The 23,063-nt window shown below is 41.8% G+C and overlaps 1 protein-coding gene across 1 annotated transcript; it reads right to left on the bottom strand.

Moving 5' to 3' along the window:
* Positions 1 to 19,955: 19,955 nt before the first annotated feature.
* Positions 19,956 to 22,456, bottom strand: LOC147905510 (putative amidase At4g34880). Its single transcript, XM_087383646.1, has 5 exons — positions 21,893 to 22,456; positions 21,585 to 21,799; positions 21,260 to 21,499; positions 20,817 to 21,009; positions 19,956 to 20,348 (listed from the first exon to the last, which is right to left on the bottom strand). Exons 1-5 carry the CDS (start codon positions 22,454 to 22,456, stop codon positions 19,956 to 19,958), a joined length of 1,605 nt encoding a protein of 534 aa, XP_087239772.1.
* Positions 22,457 to 23,063: the final 607 nt, after the last annotated feature.

Below are 23,063 nucleotides of genomic sequence, written 5' to 3'. Positions count from 1 at the left end.
TAGTGGGTGTATGCAAGGTTTGAGGAGTACAAGCTTTCTTCTTCTATAACTTGTGCCCTTGTTTCCTTCTCTTGGATCTTCTAAATGCCACGGTTCCCCTTCCCTTGCTCACTATCTCTCTCTCCATCTCATCTCCTCTCCCCTCTCCCCCTTCTTCTCATTGTGGATGCATGATTGCAACAACCCTATATACTTTTGAACATCCTTTGCTCGTGTTTCTCTCAATGAGGGTGGATTGGAGGAGAGCTCTCCAATCACATTCCAATAAGATCTCCACGACACATCAGTACCCTCCAAGGAAAGCTGCTGTATACTCAGCCTCACAACTAGGTGTAGCAACTGTAGTCTGCTTCTTGTTGAACCAATAGATGCATGAAGTACCAAGCATGAAACAATTGCCACTATGTGACACACGGTGTGGGAACAGCCAGCCCAATCACTATTAGTGAATCCACGCATGACAAGTGAAGGATTGGCCTTGTAGACTTCCTCTTGCAAGTGCCCATGAAGAAATGCTGCGTTCATGTCAAGCTGATGTACCTCCCAATGAAATGAGCAACAAAGGAAGGAACAATCCTGATAGTGGTGTTCTTGGAAGTGGGGGCACAAGTTTCTTCAAATTTAGTGACTTGTTGTTGTGCATAACCCTTTCAGCTCTCTCTTGGTCAATTTCCCTGTGCCTAATATCATGATGAATTAGAGGCATATTAGGCTGTAAATGCTACTAATTTTTAGACTGCACAAGTGGCCATAAATGACCAGTAGAAGGACGAGGAGGAACCTTAGATGTAGCATCATCATGGCGGTCTGACTAAAACAAAGGCATCAAGCTCTCAAAAGTATCTAGTGCATCAATTGTGGATGTTTTTGACAATCCAGCAAAGGCATGGCATTAGAAAAAACATCTCTACTAACAAAGAATTTGCTTGTACAGGGTTGGTGGAGCTTGTAGCCCTTGATTTTTGAGCAGTTCCCAATAAAAATGCATTTGACAACTTTGTCATCCAACGTTGTCTATGTCTATGAAGGCACATGTGCATATGTCAAGCAACTAAAAGTCCACGTGAGAAATCTTGGGCTTATGGCAGCACCTCATGTGGTGTGATGGTTTTCAATGCCTTGTTTGGGCATCTATTCAAAATATAATTTGGACACATGACAATCCAACCACAATTTGTTAGGCAAGTGCTTCCCTTTGAGCATTAACCTGGCCATCTCCATAATTGATCTATTCTTCCTTTTTGCCATGGGATTCTGCTGGGGAGTGTAAGGCACAGTGCATTGATGATGTATGCCATGTGAGGGCAAATAATCAGCAAACTCTTTTGACATGTATTCATCCACTTTCATCTCTACCAAAGTAATAAAATGCTTAAAGCATGTGAAGATTTGAGATTTGGACTTTAGAGAAAAAATCCAGGTGTACCTAGTGAAATCATCAATGAAAGTCACAAAATAGTAAAATCCACCTATGGTTGCAATGCTCATAGGGCCACAAACATAAATGTGAATCAAGTACAACCTGATGAGTGTACCAACTCTCCCATCCTTGGGAAATGCAAAATGGTGCATTTTTCCAAGTAAACATGCTTCACAGACATGGTCGGAAGGCATATGAATCTTAGGAAGATCAGCTACCATATCTACTTTACGCAACTTTACCAAATCTTCTAAGTTAAGGTGTCCAAACCTCTCATGCCATAAATGAGAATCTGTCATGGTAGAAGCATCAGCAACATAAGTATCTACATCTACAAGTCTAGCATCATCTAAGCATTTGTCATATGCATCAAGTCTATAAAGTACTCTAAGTAAAAAAAGAACCTGATATCTGCAAGTAGCTACAACTGAAATGGATATGAGGTTTTTGTGGACGCCTGGTACATAGAGTACATTGTCTAGAGTGACTAGACCACCAGAACACTGAAGTAATGGTAGTTTTCCCAAAGCCTTTTACTAAATAAGATGCATTATTTGCACTTATAACTATTCCCCCCTTTGGTGCATCTGCAAGTGAGATGAATAACTTCCTGGAGGAAGTGATGTGCTTGCTAGCACCACTATAAAAAAACCATGCATCGTAACCATTAGAAACTGTCATGCAGGCATCACGAATAGAAGGATTGTACTGACAAGTAACAAGAAAAGCTCAAAGGTGATTATGTGCAAAATTGGTTGTCTGATGCATGTCATTTGTACTAGGAGCACTAGAAATTGCAAGACCTGACCCCTTCTTCTTCTTTTTGAATGCAATTCTCTTCTTGCACTTAGTGATGTCATGCCTAGGTCTCCTGCAATAGTTACATCTCTTTTTCTTTCACTTCTCTCCAGAAAAAGATGCATCAGAGGAATGATCAGCATGTGTATGAGTGGGCTTACCAGTTGAAACTTTCCCCTTGCCCTTGTTTCTATGCTGTGTGGCAAAGGCTTGATGACTAGCCATAAAAGCATTTCTATTCACATGGCTTTGTTCTTCTTGTAAGCAAAAGGGCAACCAATCGGTCAAAAGTGTAGTGGTTGGCATTGCCCATGGCAAGCACCCGCAAAGTAGTGGCACAACCCTGGTATGTATCAGGCAATCCATCAAGTGTCATGGATACAAGCTAAGAATCTGGGATTACCTTATCAATATTTGCCAACTTCTCTTTCAATTATTTAACACTCGTAAGATAGGTATCCATATTACCACCCTATTCAAGCTTTAAGTCCTTCAGCTACTTGCGGAGATAGGCCACTCTAGCCTCATTCCGCACCTAATATAAGAAGGCAAGCCGATACCATGCTTGTTTACTGTCTTGCATGAATGGATATGAGGATAATAACCCTTTTTACTAGTGGAGAAATTAAGGCATGTGTTTTGCATCACGACAGTCCCATGAATTTGCTCCTAAGTAGGAGGAAAAGCAGTTATAGTGGAAGAGGCAGCTGTAGTAGTGGTATGTGGAAGAAGGAGCTATAGTGGAAGAAGCATTAGACCCATCACTATATGAGCGAGAGGAATTACCAGATGTACCAGAGGCATTAGGTCTAGTTGATCTGACCTCGATACCTACAAAAATGTTCCAAAAATTCTTGGCACCCAAGACATGCCCTATCATGTAAGGATGTAAGCCCATACAGTTATTTATGCCATCAATTTTGTCCTCAGATCCAAGCTTCCCAAACAAGTCATCCTTGTTGCCAGACAGTGCAAAAATGCAAGGCAAAAGCACCACATGACATTGCAAATGAAAGGAGTGCAATCTCCCAACCAAATCCAAAAGCAATTTACTAGCACAAGTTTCAAAGTCTTTCCACTACAAATATGTGATTGTCACAAAGTGTACCTACTGTAAAAAGACTTCCAAAGGAAACACGGGGCCTTCCAAGGCAATACGAGACCTTTCCACAATTCTAAGGAACCAAAAGAAAGACTATTTTGCTAGAAATAAAAGAAGTCAATGCAATAGGAGCTTACCAAGTGACTTTGACCAAAATTACAGCAAGGAAAAATGCTCCAAAGTTGAAGACAAGTAGGCACTCTTGTAGGAGAGGTGAAATGGAAATCAAATGGCAGTAGAGGATGTAGCTAGGATATGATGTTACAGCAAAGGTATACGTTATATAGCAATCCACTTTGTAGAAGTATTAATTATCATCTTGAGGAAAGGCCTACTTCATGATGTTGATCTTGAGGGAAGATGTTGACAATTCATCTTAACATCATGTTTGATATTGTGCAAAAACTAACAAAAGAGTGCTAAAAGGAACAAGGGTTGGAAACCCTAATCCTAACCCTAAAGGGGTTTGGTATATATTGAATATTTTCAACTAAATCTAGTGTATAGTTAGTCATTTGTGGCATGCTCTCTCTCTTTGTCTCCAATCTTCTTCTCTCCCCTATCTATATTTGTTTAGTGCCTCGTATGAGAGGAGTAGCCTGTGGAAACTCTTATCATGAGTTCTTATGTGTCCATTTCCACCTTAACATGGCATCGATCCATAGAAATGAGCACTCCCATTGGTCTACCTCAAATCCCTCCGTCATGGTGACCTTGATCCTATGGATGGCAGCAAGTTGGACATCATCCATGAGGTCTACCAAGTATGCCTCAATTGCATGATGCAAGTCAAGAAGGGCATCTATCAAAATATGCCAAGGGGCCCCTACAACCACTCACATGAACCACCTAGATGTAGCAATCTAGTTGAGATCATGCATGACCTCATGTATCACTTTGGCAAAGCTCGCCTTGTGGATAAGGAGATCGATTGACTTTTGACACTTGTAGATCTCCCAAAGTGCCACAATGCCCGGTTTGAACCCATAACTCTTCACTAGAGGAGGACCTCAAGCTTGCCTCTCTTTTTGTGCTAGCTCCTTGTGAGAGATTGCTTATTTAACCGCTCTTGCTTCATCCTTTCCTCCCTTCATCCTTGGAACTCCTCTTTGGTTTCTTCTTCAGTATCTAACTCATCCTCTTCTTCTTGGATGCTTCCTTCACACTAGAATATTCTTCTTATAGGTGTCTCTTATCATTAGGGGAGAATTGGGGTCTCAAAAGGGCCTCCAATCAGTGTTTCCTAATTTCAAGGGATTAGAGAGTGATTTGAGGTGCACCAATGAGAGTGCTAGAAGGTGTGGGGCAATGGTATGTTGAGATGGAGGGTGGGCAGGCCTGCAGAGAGCCCCTATTGGTTGCTCCCCTTACACTAGGGACCACCCAAACCATCCCCCCCTCTTAACCCATGTTTGACCCTCCTACCAGGTGCACCTCCCCACATGAGCCCAAAATTACCTTCAATGGGATGGTAGGGCCCTTCTGGCAAAATTTTCTTCTCCCCTGGGCCTCTTCCCCCCACTATTCTGGTCTAGCCTACCAAATCACTCCATTTGAACCAAATCCCATGCATTTCCCTCTTCCCCCTCTTTCTTTGCTCCCTCCTGCTTGCTATAGCTCCTCTCTCTCTGGCCTGCTTGCTATAGCTCCTCTCTCTCTCTCTCTCTCTCTCTCTTCTCTTCCTCTCTTGTGCCTATATTCGAGCTACTGTGTCCTGCTCTCGCTCCCTCTCCTGTGCCTCTGTTGCTGTTGCTCTGTCCCTCTCCTTCTCCCTATTTTGTGCCTCTGTTGGAGCTACTTTGTCCCTCTCCTTCTCCCTCTCTTGTGCCTTTGTTGTTGCTGCTGCTTTGTCCCTCTCCTTCTCCCTCTTTTGTGCCTGTGTTAGAGCTACATTGCCCTATGTAAGAGTCCCATTCTTGCTATTGCAACCTCTGCAAGCATGGTGAGGAGCAAGGCTATAAGACCATGCAATGCTATGACCTCTTGTGTCTTCCATAACACCAAAAATGCATTGGATGAGTGGATCCCTTGCACCTACAGCTTAAATGACTAGATAGTGATGAAAGAATCGGCCAAAGGTCCACATAAGCTTTCTAAGAGCAAGAGAGGTGACCCAGAGGTGACATCTTACATGAGTGGAAGGGGCGCATCTTGAAGTTCAAGTTTATGAAGAAAGGATGGCTCGCAAAAGTGCAACATGTTTACATGGGAAAAGATATGCGGCTTCCTCCATCATTCAATCAATCTAGGATACCATCACACTATGAGCCTTTCTATCTATGTACCTTTTTCACCTGTAAGTGTAATGAGTCCATTTGGAAATTTTGTGTTTGGCTTCTAAGAGCTCTTATTCATGGTGGCAGATGTTTTCCCTTTGGACTTCAAGGAGTTCAAAGGCAAGTTCACTGCGATTCACGAGGATTTAGGTAAGCAAATGCATGCCGGGGAGAAGTTGGCCTCCTTGCGAATGAAGAATGTGTATTGGTATAATGCAACATACATCACTCCAACGACATCATCAAGCTATGGCCATCTGTAAACCATTGCACCACCACAACTTCAAGACATGGATTGCAGCAATGTGGACTCGAGGACATTGCAATCATACAAGGACAAGATTGAAAAGGATATGGGCACGGCCATGAAGTTTACATTTGGATCCAAATGGGCAAGGTTATCTTGGTTTATGCCTCTGCACATTTTTGCTTCTTTATTTTAGAATATACATATGCATAGAACAAAAACTATGTGGTCCTGCAAGTGTGTAGATGAAAATGCTCTTGGAGATACCTGAAGACACGCTTCACGGTATGGCAATGGTGTGTAAGCGGCTGTGCATATATCTGCTCAACAGTGAGACATCATATTGAAGATCTGGCTTGGGATGTCATAAATAAATCAAACAACCAACTTCTTGCTAATAGAGAGTGATATCACATGCACCATTGTCATCCTCGGATGATAAATGAAAACCAAGCTCTAATGGTGTGGATACGAGCTTGCAATACCCAGACTAAAAAACGTTGCAAAAGTTGTCCAATGTACTTGGATTGTGGCATGAAAATACCCCCCTCACTACTAGCAAATTGAATGCCTAGATACTTGTGCAAAGGACCAAGATCTGACATAGCATCAAGCTTGAAAACTCCCTCACACACTCCCTCTTACTGCCCTACCCGGTAAGTAGCTCTCAACTGCCCTCACATCTCCTTAAAATTGCCTACAGTCTGCCCCACAACCCCCACCATCTTGTCGCTAGCTGCCTCTCCAAGCTCCGAGCTCCAAGCTTCATTTACTCCCAATAGAACCCCAAGCTCTCTGACGGTGCCATCTCATGCTAATTCTCCTAGCCCGTGCGGTAGCATCACATCTCCATTACTCCATATCGCTCCTTAGCATGTTGCCTCCCCCCAAACCCGTGCTGCACTCTGTTGTTCTATTGTGTGGTGATCTTTCAAGTCATCGTCCCGGCCGTCTGTCTGCTATACACAAAGTCACGGTTGCACCTTTTAAATGCTTTTTTAGGTCTCCTTTTTTTTCTATTATTTGTATTTCATATAGTTAATCCTCCCCCTCCCCCTTCCCCTTCATTTTGTCTTTCATACATTAAACCCCACTTTCCTGTGCCCCCCCAATTACCCCCCTTTCCTTTGCCCCCCAATTACCCCCCCTTTCTGTTAATTTAAACCCCCCTTTCCTTTCCCTCTCCAATTACTCCTCCCCTCCCTCTCCAATGATGTTATATCTTCCCCATCCTTTACATTCTATCTTCCCCCTCTCCCTTCTTTTTTTCTCCCCTCTAAATTTCCCTCTCCAATTATATGATTCCCCCCTCCTTTACATTATATCTTCCCCCTCTCCCCATTGCTTTAGTCATTTAATTAAACTTAGTACTATATACTTTAAATCTACTTTTTTTCAATGAAGTATTTTTTACTTTCTTAATTTCTTCATTACATTCATAGCATTGATTTCATTACAATTCCCCCTAGTTTTTTATTTTTTATTTTTCTCCCTTTTTTTTCTCTCCCTTATAATTTCTAAATTTCACCTTATAATTTCTATCCTCTATCCTCTGATACATACCCCCCCTATTCTATATGTCTACATCTAAATCTCCCCTTCTTAATATTAGTACCTAAGTTCCCCCTCTCTCTATATATATTTCCCCCCCTCTCAAATATTAATATCTAACCCCCCCTCTCAATATTAGCACCTAAGTTCCCCTCTCAAGGATTGATATCTAACCTTTTCCTCCCCCCTCTCTATATACATATTCTTCCCCCTCCTCTCTATGTAGGTATCGTCCCCCGTTGTTGCTAAATATTTATTATTTTCGGTTCTTCTTCCCTCCCCCTTCTCTATTATTTTCCCTTTAGTTTTCCTTGTAATTCCCCTTCTATGTTTACCTTCTAATTGACCCCCTCCTCCCTCCGAAATTGTTTCCCCCCCCCCCCTCCTTTGTAATTACATTTCCACACTTATAAAACCCATCTTTTACACTTAATTTCTTATATGGTGCTAGTTAAGTTTATGGCCAAGGGAGGAAGGTTTATGACACATGTCTTCCCAATTTAAGTGAACTTGGTTCTTATCATGTTTTCTTGTTGGATGGTGGCAGGTATGCAGATTCTCCTCTTCAATAAGTAAGATGCTTGTCAAGACTACATCGGCATTATAATGTTTTACACTTTGCATGAACAACCATGTAATAAATAATTTTTTATCTACCCTTATCTGAGCTTTGTGCACCATGCTATTAAAAGGTTTTTTATTTTAAACACACACACACACACACACACACACCCACCCCCAAGAGGGAAGGGACTTGATCCCCATCGAGATCCCATGGATGGAACAACTCGCTTCCGGATAAAGGATCAACTACAAAGGGAATAATTAAAGGGGACATTTAATCGAAAAACTAGGGGCATCTACAAACCCCCATGATGGACCCCCTCAAAGAGGCGGAAGAGCATCAACTAAATCCCGGGATCCAAATAACATTTTAGGCCTAGTAAAATAGAGCACAAAAAGTACGCTATGGTTAAGGGATGATATTTGACTAAAGTAAGGGGGTAGGACTGGAGATGGAGAGGAGCCGCTCATACCAAGCCCTCCACCACCGCCCCCATTTCCCCATGAAACTCATGGGCAATGAAGAAAAGAAACCCCCAAGATAGGTGGCATGAGTATGATTTAATGGAGCCTATAGAAAGTGCATAGTACATGAGCACGAGGGCACAAACAAATCCCTCCTCCCGCCTTCCCACCCTTTGCAAAGCCTCCAACGGATAGTCCAAGAAACCACCCCAGACGGAATCCAAGGTGCCTTGAGCCCAATGCCTAGAGATGCCTATGAAGACCCAACTGTAATCTCCCTGAAATCTTCGACGGACTGGATTCCAAGAAGCTCCAAGCTCTTGTGCACAAAAGGAGGACCCTAGCATGACAACCTACCCTTGACAAGGCTCTTCACTGCTACCGAGGACCCTTGAAGCACACTCTCCACAAAATGGAGGGTGCACACGTAAGTGCCACAGATCCAATATTTCCCCCCCGCTCCCGCACTACCATGGAATGGCATCGCCCTCCCTCCCTTTCTTGAAGCTCTTCCAACAACAAAGCTTGCATGGGAGACGCAGAACACAAAAACAACAGCGGAGGGCTCTCATGAGCCTGATGAAGCGAGTAGCAATGACGCATGGCCATCTTGCATGCGCCCATACCTAGTGGTTGCGACTTTGCAAGCCCGCAGCCAAGACAGAAGCTGCTTCTCTAAGGTCTACTGCGTTGCAACCCGCCTCCCCCTCGTCGTCTTTCCAACATAGGCTCACGTTAGCTCTGAAACTTGCTTAGCCGAAGCCAGACGTTGGAACAGCCTCCCTTTGCTTCGGAACGAGGGAACCTGCCACGAGATGCCACCCCCAGGCATCGAGGACATGGGAGTCTCAGAGTTACCCTCTGGCCATTATCGCAAGGAGAGCCCGGATTAAAAAAGGAGACGAACTCCTACAACTACTTTATGACCTGTTTGGAACCATTCGCTTACTTCTGTGTTACCTTGTATCTGTAGATCAGAAGTAACCTAGCTCGCAACACTAAGTGCATAGTCCATATACACTCCAAAATAAGATAGCGCCCCAGTCCCTAGTCGACGACCTGACCTGAAGCAAGGCATTTGCTTCTAATGAGTATAAAGCTCCAGGAGCACGAAGAAGCAAGGACTTCCATTAAGATCTAGGAGAGCTGAATCCCAGAGGATTTAGCACGTAAAAGAGCGCTTGAAATACCGACGAAGAAACTGTGCATCCCTTCGACGAATAACTTAGCTTAGCCTTTGATGCATATCAGAAGAGCTAGATACGGTTAGTCATTCTTTTTCGGCCGCAATGGGTCGTGGTAGGCACAAGAGATACCTTATTTTTGAAAAAATCATAGCATCACACATTTGGCCACAGAAAACGATATCCGATCACCCTATGAAGTTGATGCTCTAAGTGTCATAAGCAACTTGCATACTTTATTGCTCCACACGATCCCCGTGAGCAGTGGCGAGAGAAAACATAGGAAAAAGGAGGTTCAAGGCGTATGAGGGACTTTGAGCGACTGTGGGAAAACTTCCACACGATGAACTTAGGTTAATGCTTATGCCTTACATTAAATCTCCTTTCAATAGGATAACTACCACGATATTATGTACCCGGGGATCCCTTAGTTGGTGGATTTCTTGTATACCTAGGGGCTATAATGTACCCAGTCACCACTTCGTAGTTGAGATATACATTACCTTTCTTTATACATGATGAGTGATGCCCAAGTGTTGCTCAACCACTTATGATAGCAGGCTCCACGCTATGGTTGATGACTGAAACGCTCAAGCTCCCTAATTTAACCTCGGATTTATGATTGTATATGCTAGTTTGGCTTGTTCAAACTGTAAGCAGGCTACTTCTTAGCTAGGGACCTTTGTATTTACATCATATTCCCTCGAACTGAGCCCGTATAATAAATAATGGAAGCCCCTTATATTTCTACGAAGAACTGTGTGGTTTGATGTGGTGCTGAGATGTAGCTGATCACAGGAGGATGTACTTATACCTTTTTTTCCTCTTAAGCTATCTAAAAATATTGATGAAGTGGGGCTTGTAATCATGATTGATGTACTCATAATCGGCTTATGTCTCCCTCTTGGGCTACACTGGAAGAATGGAGATGAACTGATGCTATTGATCATAAAAGCATGCTAGGATATTATGGGCAACTATTTGACCCTAAAACATTCTTGTACTTTAATAAGCTATCAAGGACTATTATTATTGAAGTCCCTTGCAATTTTTGAGATAGGTTTATTTTTATCACAGTATCATTAACACTTTCTTGCTGCAGTTACGAGGAACAACATTACTGTGAGCATATGACTAGGTTTTTGTTTAGGAATCATTTAATGACAAAATGAGGATATGATGATAGTAAATAGTCACATACCTTATGACCTTTAAGGACTTCGGTGTGAAGAAGGTTTTTAATACCCCTTAGAAATGATAAGAGTTCAATAGAAAGATCATTAATGCTTGTTGAAAATCATCACTAGCAATGTTTCCTTCTTAAAATTGTTGGGGTTGACAAGGATGACAACTGTGGCTAGGCCATGAAGCCTATAGTCCCACATTGCATTAGGTTCATGTTTTGACATGCTGTGCTTATGGATGGATACAGGTGAGTCCAGCCACTTACCTTGACTTTTTGATAGAAAGGATGTACACTGAGATGATATTTACGGGCAGACCAGACCAATTCACAATGGTCCTCAGATCATGAGCACTTACCATGGAAGAACCCTTGGGGATAACCCTCAAAGGCAATATGACACATTTTGATGCCTATTGGGTGGTCCCATAGATCTAGATACGAGGCGGTCCACTGTGACTTGGTTATTTTACAAACAAAGCTAAATTAATGGATGATTTTGATGAGTCCTTTTCTTGGACAGACTAAAAGAACTATGGAGAAGACAATATTTGAATTTTGCTTTTTCTATATATGGAGGTTAGTTACAAGTATATATAAAATATTGGCTTTGCAAAATGAGTATTGATGGTATCTGTCTAGTCAAAAATATATAAGAACAGCAACTACAAGTGTGGAACACATTGCTCTAATGTATATGGTACAGTATAGAGTGCAAGGACAGCATAGGAATGAAGTTGCATGCAATAAGAAGGGCCTTCTTGTAAGAAATGGAAACAAGGGATGTGTAGTAGGGAGGAAATAGATCTTATTGTTCTAATAGGCAACACATACCATAACAAGCTCATTGGGATGACAAAGATCCTAATTTAATGGTTTTGTTTCTGTCTCCCCCAGGCACCTACTTGGTTCATGGACCTCACCAAACTTGGGTATGAGGATCCACTATTAGCCCCTTCACAAGCATGCCAAGAAGTTATGACAATGTTCCCCCAAAGAGTCCATGAAGCTATAATTGGCTTTGAAATTGTGCATCCCTTCGACGAATAACTTAGCTTAGCCTTTGATGCATATCAGAAGAGCTAGATATGGTTAGTTGTTCTTTTTCGGCCGCAATCGGTCACGGTAGGCAAGAGATACCTTATTTTTGAAATAATCATAGCATCATACATTTGGCCACGAAAAACGATCTCCGATCGCCCTACAAAGTTGATGCTCTAAGTGTCATAAGCAACATGCATACTTTATTGCTCCACACGATCCCCGTGAGCAATTGCGAGAGAAAACATAGGAAGAAGGAGGTTCAAGGTGTATGAGGGACTTCGAGCGACTGTGGGAAGACTTCCACAAGATGAACTCAGGTTAATGCTTATGCCTTATGTTAAATCTGCTTTCAATAGGATAACTACCACGATATTCTGTACCCCGGGATCCCTTACTTGGTGGATTTCTTGAATACCCAGGGGCTGTAATGTACCCAGTCACAACTTCGTAGTTGAGATATACGTTACCTTTCTTTATACATGATGAGTGATGCCCTGATGCTATTGATCATAAAAGCATGCTAGGATATTATGGGCAACTATTTGACCCTAAAACATTCTTGTACTTCAATAAGCTATCAGGGACTATTATTACCGAAGTCCTCTGTAGTTTTTGACATAGGTTTATTTTTATTGTCGCAATATTATTAACACTTTCTTGCTACAATTACGAGGAATAACATTACTGTGAGCTTATGACCACGTTTTTGTTTATGAATCATTTAATGAGAGACCAAAACAAAATAGGAAAATGCATCTTTTTAGAAGGACTATCCAAGATAGAGAACCTTTGACTCAACACACATAATTTATTTGCATTCATTTTGGGGGACCACCTAGAAAGAGTACCCTTGACTCAAACAAGAAAGTAGTAAAAATATATTTCATTCATTTTATGCATAGCAAGGGTAGAGAACCCATGTGCCCAAAGTAGCTACCGCACAAGAGTGTGCACATCCTGATGCAAAGAGGTATGCCGGTGAAGAACCAGGCAAGGATGCCCTCAAATGATTTGTCAATGAAGGCCATAGGAACAGCTATCAAGGGAGATCACATCATGACTCTCAATGTGCTGATTGGAGAATCATCAAATGCATAGAAGAGGCAATGAGTAGCAGAGATGGCACACCAATCGAAGTAGTCACCGAAGTGTACCGAGATTAGAGAAATGATATTTGGCTATTCGAAACAGTCAAACACCACAATATCGCAATGTCTGAGATGATGAGGTGTGAAAAGAGTATTCCCTATTGTCGAAAGCCTCAAGTCAATGTATCAAAGTGTTGGTATGGTCGAAATGACTTGTGGGTAAGCTTGGGAAGCTCAAATCATTGGTGGAGGTCACGAGAGTCCAAATCTAAGCAAAAAATGCCAAAAAGTAGCCTAAAATTGCTCAAAATCGCCTTTTGACAAGCTGTACGGACTTCTAGCACTGTCATGCATCCACCTGTAGAGGTCTGTATGGACGTCCATACATTTGTACGAGTTTACAGGCGAGACAAGATCATTTATGTTTGGGCAGTGCCAAAATGTCAAAAAATGCCAATCGGACCTCAAAAGGTAAAAAAATAGCGGCTGGATTGCTCGAAAACAAGTTTTTGGCAACCAACTGATGAGGAATGTCTACCAATGCTGAGGGAGAACCACGAACTGATGCGGGAGTGAGCTGAACTCACAAACAAGGACCACGAGCAATCACTAGGACACTGGAGAGAGGCTAAGGGAAGGGAGGCTCTACCTTAGAGGAGAGGGGAGCTTCCATTTGTGGGCTTCTCTCATCCTCTAGATAGAGCAAGAAGAAGGGGAAGGTAGGAAGGGAGGCTCTGATACCACTTGAAGGAGCATGGTAGAAAGAGGGAGAGAGAGAGGGTAGGCTAGGGAGAGAGGAAGTGATACTCAAACAGAGACATAATGAAATGGAAATGAAATGACTAAAGCAATGAACAAAAATGAGATCACTCACATGTAGACGAAAGAGGAAAGAGCTTGTAGCTTAATAGTTGATTGATTTGACACTAGATAAGTACAGCTCTTATATAAGAGCACACACACACATATGAACACCTATGCATATGGGATAACTCCCAATATGACACGTGGCATCCATAGGACTCACTAGACTATAAAACACCTACTAGACACCTAGTACACTCATTTTTGACTCACTTTGGCTTCATATTCCAATAGAGGAGGCATCCTCATCATTGCTCCCATCACCACTCTCGCCACCCTTGGAGCCTTCTTTGTTGCCTTCTTCCTCCTCTTCAATACCCTCGTCTTCTTCCTCTTCAATACCCCTAAGAGCTTGTAAACGAGGGACAACATGTATCAATGTGTGAAAAATCAAATCTTTATTTACAACATTGAAGTTTTAAAGTACTTTTAAATACCTGTATGGGCATTCTAGTAGCCCAGCTATACTAGTCCTTAGTAATCAACCCCTTGTCATAGAAGTGCCTCCAAGTCTCCTCCAAGTAGATCACCTGCCATGTCCATGATGATAGGCTATCTTGGCAGGAGTAGGGTATCTGCCCACAATATCAAGATGCAAGATGACACAATTTGCAGAGGGGTTAGAACAAAGGAATAACCTCCTAATAAACTACATAAACACAATATAATTTGAGATCAATACTTACAAATTGGGCCTCCCATGATGCAATACCTCTTGCTCCAAAATGTGAGGATCCATATAGCTCCATCTGGATCCATCGTGCCTCCATGTCCTACAGACTGGGGTCCTCTTTTGCTAGCATCATGGATTTCTTCCACTCAAGCTTAGGAGCGGTGTGTGGCTGGCCCCTTGGTGGTTGTCCTTCCTCTGTCTTGGCAATGTCGACCAGTGGCAAAGACCTCTTATTGGCAAGGATACTGATAATCTTTGTCTTTGCCCCTGTGTTAGCGAACTATTATTGTTCTAGATTGGGATACCTCCTGCATAAACTCTTGACGGTATCCTCAGCCAAACTTTCTTTCTGGTCTTTGAATTTGTAAAGGAAAATATCGATTATTTCAATTGAATATTTCAATGGGGAATATTTTAGCTTAATTATTTTAGTTTAATATTTCAATTCTCAGTGTCTAAGGATCAAAATTACTCTATGCAAGTGGGTGTGTAAAGTGTTGGCTTAATTGTTTTGGTTAATATTTTAATTGTGAATATCAATAACAAGAAGGTGTATATGTACACCATCTCTCAAAGAGAGATCTTGTTTCTAAGATCAAAATTACTATATACAAGAGATATTGCAATATTTGTTTTGAAATATATGGGGGAAAAACCATGGGAGTATGATATTCATAAATTTTGGACTTGTATTTAGTCAATTTAGTCAAGTTCTAGAATTGGACTTTAGACAAGTCCAAAAATTTTGAATACAATGTTTATAAAAATATAACTTTTTTGTCCAAAAAAAGAGGAAAGAGCAATAGCTAGGAGGAGATCTAGAGCAAGGCACAGGATGCAACCATATTGATACGACCTTGCACTTCTCCCCAAAGACATGTCACCTGCTTGGCTACAACAAGCTCTGGCATCAAGCCGAAGATGATGGAGACATAGTAACCGAACAACATTGGGAGTTTGCATGAGGATGTGATCTACATGTAGGTTTCTTACTTTTTAATTTGCTTTGATCATGGCTGTAATTATCTCTATAAATATCATGCCTATTTGTTTTAATGATTTCCCTTGCACTTCTCCCCAAAGACATGTCACCTGCTTGGCTACAACAAGCTCTGGCATCAAGCCGAAGATGATGGAGACATAGTAACCGAACAACATTGGGAGTTTGCACGAGGATGTGATCTACATGTAGGTTTCTTACTTTTTAATTTGCTTTGATCATGGCTGTAATTATCTCTATAAATATCATGCCTATTTGTTTTAATGATTTTCCTTGTGTAGTACAAAAAGTATAATGCATTATGGTCATATGGATGACATTTTCATGTGGAACACATTATTCCAAGAGAGCTACATTTGATTGTGGAGACATGGCTAACTTCATGCCAGATAATTCATGAGTACCACCTAATGCTGAATTGAATTCAAAAAATGCTTTGCATATGTATTTCCACTATCAAACTATGAAGAAAGATGTAGTGACTTAAGCCGTAAAGAAAGATGCAGAGATGAGTTGCATAGTATTAGAATTAAACCAAAGTTTTGGAGTTTACATGTCATTATTGAGTGGAGGTCACTACTTACAACTTTGGTGAATTATTAGCTTTATTAGACCCCATATTTGTGTGGAGATGACCCTTGTAGTATTGCAAATTTAGCCAATTTTGGAGTATATTGAGTGATATTGAGTGGAGTAGCCATTTTAAAAAAAATCCAAATGAAGCAAGAAAGTCCCAAAATTTTGAATGTGTTCTTGTATCTTTGAGCTCAACACTTTTACAAAATTAAAGATTATCGGATCTATAATCTTTCAATGAGTCAATAGTTTTGCACGAATTCCCTTTCCTAGACTAGACTATCCTCTATCTTTCTAGCATTATTGTCAGTCTAATGATGATGCACAATGTTATCTTGTTGTTCATTGTCTCCAAATTGTCCATCTCTTCTCCTTGGGCAGGGGTATCCTTTCTCTAGATAGGGATAAATCGAGTCAACTTGAACGATTTTCAAATTTCATTTATCTTAAATTTTGGAAAACACTATGGTTGCCAATTTTAAAAATGGAGCAATGTGCATGTAGCTATACCCTTTCCAAATGCCATGTTACTCTCAGAAATTCCACTGGATAGAGACATGATAATGTGCAATCGTATAAACAACCCTTATCCACGCATTCATTTGAATGGTCCGTGTGGTGTGCATTCCTTTGTCTCTCATTTCCATCATCCCAACATATTATCAAAGCCTACTGTGCTCCACCTCTCTCATGAATGTTTCCCCGATCTTGCAAGATTGCTCCTCTCAAACCATGAAGCCCTCTCTTTAAGGCATTATTCTCCTTCTTTTTGATGATAGATTTAGGGGTTTTCGCTTTGTCCCCAGCGGATGTGGTGGGCCCCTACATTGCCGGAGGTGTTTTCCGGTATCGAACACATCGGAATAAGTGCTTATAAACATATGTTTAAAAATATGCCTCTATTGTGCATAAGCGTATGTGCGTCATGGTGGTTAGAGCTCATTAAAGTGCATATGCAGTTCGTAGGTTCAATCTCCCAATGTCCATGGTCTTTTCATCACTCACCTTTCTCCGCTGCTAGCAGGGTGGGTCCTAGCATCTTGAATGAGAATCCCCTAGATCTATCCCGAGCAGATCCCGAGGCTCCTTCTTCACCCTATTGTGTAGTACAGGCTGTATTCTCCATTTTGAGGCAAAAAACTCTGGTTGGACATTCTACTTCAAAGATTGGGTGCTCTTGATTTGCTTGATCAGTATCATTGAGGTTCTTTGAGTGATTCTATCACCTTGGGTGAGACGAGAGAGAGACAGAGTGTGAGTTTTTAAGGGTGACGGGTATTTTGGAAACGCATGATCGACGTATCAATATAATGCGGCTTCCGATGATCCTCGTCCCTAGTTACAGCTTCTAAAATCACATGTGCTTTTGCATTCGAGATCGTTGGCAGCCTATGGGACTACTCCCATGTTTTTGCAGGCCCATTCATGCTTTCGGCAGTCAGCTTCGCGAGATCTATTCAAGCAATAGCTTTTAAGCGCAGACGCAGATACGCGCTTTCTGTACTGAGTCTCAATACTTAAGAGCATGGATGCGGGAGCCTGCAGCCGGCTCGTGGCTTCGTGGGCATGGATGCGGGAGCCTGCAGCCGGCTCGTGGCTTCGTGGTTTGCTGTCCTCGGTTCGGCCTCCATCTTTTTTCTTCAATTCGGAGCGAGCCACCATGCTTACCACGATTCGCAGCGCCCAATAAATAGAATTCAAAATCTTTTAAATCACTAGTCAATATTTCAAAGATCCAACAAAGGTGGAGTGAAATAAGGATATAAAATAATAAGGAAAGCTTGGTAAACTTATAATTTCCTTACTTTGAGAATTATATTATTTATATGATCTCTCTCTCTCTCTCTCTCTCTCTCTCATGGTCAACTTGACACTTTCCTCAACCATACCAACTTGTCACTTAATGATTAAGTTCACAAAATTCTAAGCTCATCTATATGTTACATTATATATACATTTCACTGCATTGTGTGTGTGTGTGTGTGTGTTAACTTAACACTGATTTGTCACTTACGATTAATGTAGTTAATGTCCTTACTTTAAAAACTTTGGTAACCTCAAAGTTGATTATTTATATATGTATATTACATTATTTATACATTTTACCATATTATAATTGGTGACAGTTACACATCAAGTAATGGATTCTTCTATAGAGAGGTGTTGTTTGGATGGACTTATGTATGCATGGGATCGAGAGCTCTAAAGAGCTATCAAAGCACTCAAATAATTTCATGGCACCTTGAGGCTTTGTAGGTGACCTAAGAGCAACACTAGATTTTAGAGGGCCTTGTGGCCATGTGTGCCACACTAGTGGTGACCTGAGCTAGCCATGGAGACTCAATATTCATGGATGAAACGAGTTATATGTATTGTGAATGCCATTTTTTGAGAACTAAAGTCCAAATAAAGGGGATAAAAAAAAGCGCACATTACAAGCATATAAACTTCTAAACTAATGTTTCTTTTTTTGTTTCTTAGTGGTATATAGAGGTTTCTAGATTTAGAATTGTAATGTATTGCATGCATGTGTGCATGTGCATGGACCCCCATCCACCTACCTACCCACCCCCCTCCACCCCCCCCCCCACACACACACACCTATATATGTGGCTATCTTGTGAACATCTTCTAGCTGTACTACATTGTAAAATTTCTAGTGCCCTAAATACTTCTTTGGTTATATTATTTGATCAAACATCATTCAATCGGTTGTAACATTTTTAGCATCCTAAATACTTCTTTGGTTATATTATTTGATCAAACAATCATTCAATCGATATAATAGTGCAGCAGCTTACTCCTTTTTATATAAAAACAAACAAGAATTTGCATAATTCCTATACCAAACTATTGTTATAGAAATTAAATATGGGCCTAACAATTTACACTTTTTTTAATAGAACTATACATATAGAAAATATTTTGAAATGGTACTTTTAAAAATAAATTGAAGAGTTAGGATGAAACACCTATGCAAGATAAGGGTATTCACAATGATCCCTTGAACATAAGAGAAGGGAGCTTCATTGGAGGTTAGGGAAGTGGAGGAGGAGGTTCAGGGGAGGCTGGAGTGGAAGGTGGGATTGGAGTGCCATGTGCCTCAAGGAGAGGGTCTACACACTCATGCAGAGGATAGAGGGCAATGGCCAACAACACAATGACACGTGGTGGAGGTGTCTGACAGAGTAGGTGGGCAATCTGCTCTATCCAGCTGACATTGTGGCATGCATGCATCGAGGGCAGGGGCACAATCAACTAGAGCCACGGACACGTGGTGATCGGCAAGGACACTATACGATAGAGCAGAGAGGGAGACTGCCACATGGCATTACAAGGCTGCACGAAATGTAGGCCACCAGTACAGTCGACGTGGCGAAGCGTAGACTACAGATGCAATGATGTGGCATGGCATGGTGCAAATTACACAGGGATGACGTGGTGGGTGGGGATATGATTACATGGCATGGTGCAACTGCAAGTATTATAATATTTATAATATTACATATGATATATTAAAATAATAATATATTATATATAACATTATATTATATATAATGTATAATATAATATATAATATATTAATATATATGTATATATATATATATATATATATATAGAGAGAGAGAGAGAGAGAGAGAGAGAGAGAGAGAGGGGGGGGGAGGGGGGGGTATCCAATGCTATCAAAAATATTTTTTCCAAATAAAAGTGATGCTACTTATCCAATTTGAAAATTCCTTGAAAATCATTTATTCCTTGAAATTAAGGATCCCAACCTTCAGACCCAATGGAGCGGGTCTCTAACTTGTTGTAGATGGGTCATGCTACTCGTTCGGGTCATGCTACTCGGTGCAAGTATGACATGCACTATACGACGGGTGATCAGGTGGCCTTCTAGAGTCAAGTAATCGAAACCCTTCCTATTCCCCAGCCCATGTGCTAAGGCCCTTAATAAGCTGGTGTGTGGGGGGTGGCTTACGAATGAGAGTAGCTTGCTCAAACGAGTAGGCTATTTGAATGAGAGTGCCTTCCTTTCCACCCTCCCCAACAAAGCATATGCCAAATGGCACCCCTTCAGTGTACCCTGCCGGCACGGAGATTCCAGGATATCCAGCTATGGCTGCCACAGATGTTATCGATGTATATGAAGGTGCCACTATCGCATCCAGCTTCCTCTCTTTCATCAGCCTGTCGATGCCATTCTTCGTTAGTACACGATCTCCCTCCACAGCTTCCCTATAAACCTTAGAACCGAAGCCCGTTGTCTTCTCGGATTCGTAGAAAATGTCCTGCCCGAACCTAGACATCTCCTCCTTGACGATAGCATATCACAAAAATAACCCATAAGACTTTTTCAGTTTGTTGTCCGTGAAACAAATGCATGTTGAAAACTGTTTACAAGAGTAAAGTTGAACGAAAAGATCAGACACTCCGTGATTTATTCTAGGGAGTCGTCCCACAAAGAGCGAACGGTCTATGGTTTAATTACGGTAAATCAAAGAGCATGCAAAGAAAGCGAGGATGCAGGTTAATAGTAAAAGATGAAAAAGCTCGATAGTAGCAGATGGCAGCTTATAAAGACCAAAGTCCTTCGCACATTGTGAGTATGAATTTCCTGTAGATTCGCTACAATATAGCAGAGCGCCAACTAGGCAGAGATCAGTAATCAAGAGAACTGAAAGCCGTATGCTGTGCTCTTAAGAACAATGACATGATGAACCGTTAGTTTCGTTCAAAGCTGGATATCGATCTGTTCCTGCTAAGAGAGTCCAGAATCTAACCTCTTTTGAATGCTTGTTGTTAAATGCAATCACATCTGCCAATGTCCTCACTGGCGACACAACTAACTGCTCCAAGTAGTCGTTGAGATCTTGCTTGAAATCGGTGCTAAGAACTGTAGTCTCGAACTGCCCAGAAGCTATCTCATGCATAGTCGCAATGGTAAGGTCATCAACAATGTGCGCTCCCTTATTCCTATATTATCAGGCATGCACCAAAGGAGGATTATGATTATGTATCTATCTCATGTATAGTCGCAATGGTCAGGTCATCAACAATCTGCGCTCCCTTATTCCTATATTATCAGGCATGCACCAAAGGAGGATTATGATTATGTATCGAGGATAAAGTAGATAATGCCTTTCTAGATAATCATCCCAAAATAGATAATCTGATCAAGGAAATGATGACCAGAGCATGCCGTGAAAAGTTGCAGCTGCAGTACTTCATGACGAGGAGGAGCTCGTCGAAAACAAATTGCTGGGTGGGATCAGTTTCAAGGTCAAAAAATGGATGCCGCACAATCCCAAGTCGTTTTCCTCGAAGCCCATCCACATTCAAAAACTGCGTATATCCAGCTTTTGGGATGAAGCGAGAAGCATTGGCCGTAGCTGCATCCAGAGAATCAAAGCCTACAATCGCGTCCAGAACCTTGACAGCGTCCGTCAGAGTTCTGCACAAGGGGCTGGAAGCAACTGCTGTGCTTGTAAGAGCATTTATATGGACTTGAAGAGAAGTAAGCGGAAGCGTTGAGAACCAAATTCTTTTACCCGACAGTGTCTTGATGGTGAGAAACCGGAATTACGCCAGATCTACTGGTAAGGCCAACAGTGGGCTTGATACCCACAATGGCATTCCGAGACGCCGGACAAATGATGGATCCATCGGTTTCGGTCCCTAGAGATACAGTAGCGAGATTTGCTGCTACACCCACAGCTGAGCCTGTACTGGAACCGCAAGGGTCGGCGTCGAGAACGTAAGGGTTCTGGCGAAGGACAAGAGGAGATAAATCACGATAAAAACGCAATACGAATTGTAGGAGATTGTGCAAGGACTTCGATTGCTTAAGAATAAGTACCTTGGTCTGTCCTCCACGGGCGCTCCAACCATTGGAAGAATTCGTGGAGCGAGAACTGGCCCATTCACTCAGGTTCGCCTTGCCCAAGATGATGGCTCCAGCTCTGCGGAGCCGCGCGACCACTCCTGCATCTCGGGGCACCTTAGAACCAAGCAAAGCGAAGGAGCCGGCAGTGGTATTGAGCTCATCGAGGGTGGAGATGGTATCCTTGAGAAGCACCGGAATACCATGCAGCGAAGCGATGGGTCCCCATCGTGACGGGTCGCAGGCTACCTTCTTCCTGTGGAGATCGGCCCTACGAGCGAGCAGGAGAGCGTGGGGGTTGACTTCGATGACAGCGTGAAGAAAAGGGTTGAGCGCAGAGATGCGGGCGAGGTAGAAGCGGACGAGGTGAGTGGAAGTGAGTGTTTCTGATGCGAAGGCGGCATGAATGTCTGCAATTGTGGATTCGTCGATGTCGAAAGAGGACGATACAAGCTGTGCTGCTGCAAAGTGTTCGACGAGGAGGAGCAGAAGAAGGCTTATGACTGCTGATAGCTTCTTCTTCTTGGTTGTCGTCTTCATAGTTGTGCTTCTTTTTTGCATCAAACAACAATCTCTCAATCTTGGAGGTTCTCAGTAGCTGATCTTCTCAAGTTTTTTTCTTTTCTTCTTTTTAAGTGGTTCTAATTAACTAGTTTCGATTAAGTGATTGGTCGAGTTTAGGGCTGAATAGGTTTTTCTTGGGTTGACCTTTTTGTTTTCTATGGCAATTCACTTTGTATTCCTTTGATCCATACGCAAAGAGCTTGAAATCAAGAGTCTCTTTGAGATGCATTGGCAATCTTTGAAAATGCACTAAACATTTGGTCAATATGATCATGTGTGTGCCCCACAAGTAGAAAGTTTACCTTGACTTTGCGAAAAACTCCTAGATAGACCAACATACTAGTCAAGTATGCAATAACAATTTGATTCTTATTCTCTCGAGCGGTATTGTCAAGTTGAAGATAAAGTACCTTTGGCAATGCACCTTCCCATGAGGATATCACCAAATGAATGATTGAAATTGTTAAATTCAGATCATTGTGCACATTTGGATAAGTGAGAAATACTTTAGGATGCAAATGACCATTGTAAACAAGGCACCCAACCATATGCATTTGCACTAGAGTATCCTCAGTGATATCCT

This window comes from Dipteris shenzhenensis, chromosome 1 (genome assembly GCF_047967505.1).
Source record: "Dipteris shenzhenensis isolate YYH24624 ecotype China chromosome 1, Dip_SZ_1.0, whole genome shotgun sequence".
Lineage (NCBI taxonomy): Eukaryota > Viridiplantae > Streptophyta > Polypodiopsida > Gleicheniales > Dipteridaceae > Dipteris > Dipteris shenzhenensis.
This window is presented reverse-complemented; position numbering and strand designations above follow the sequence as displayed.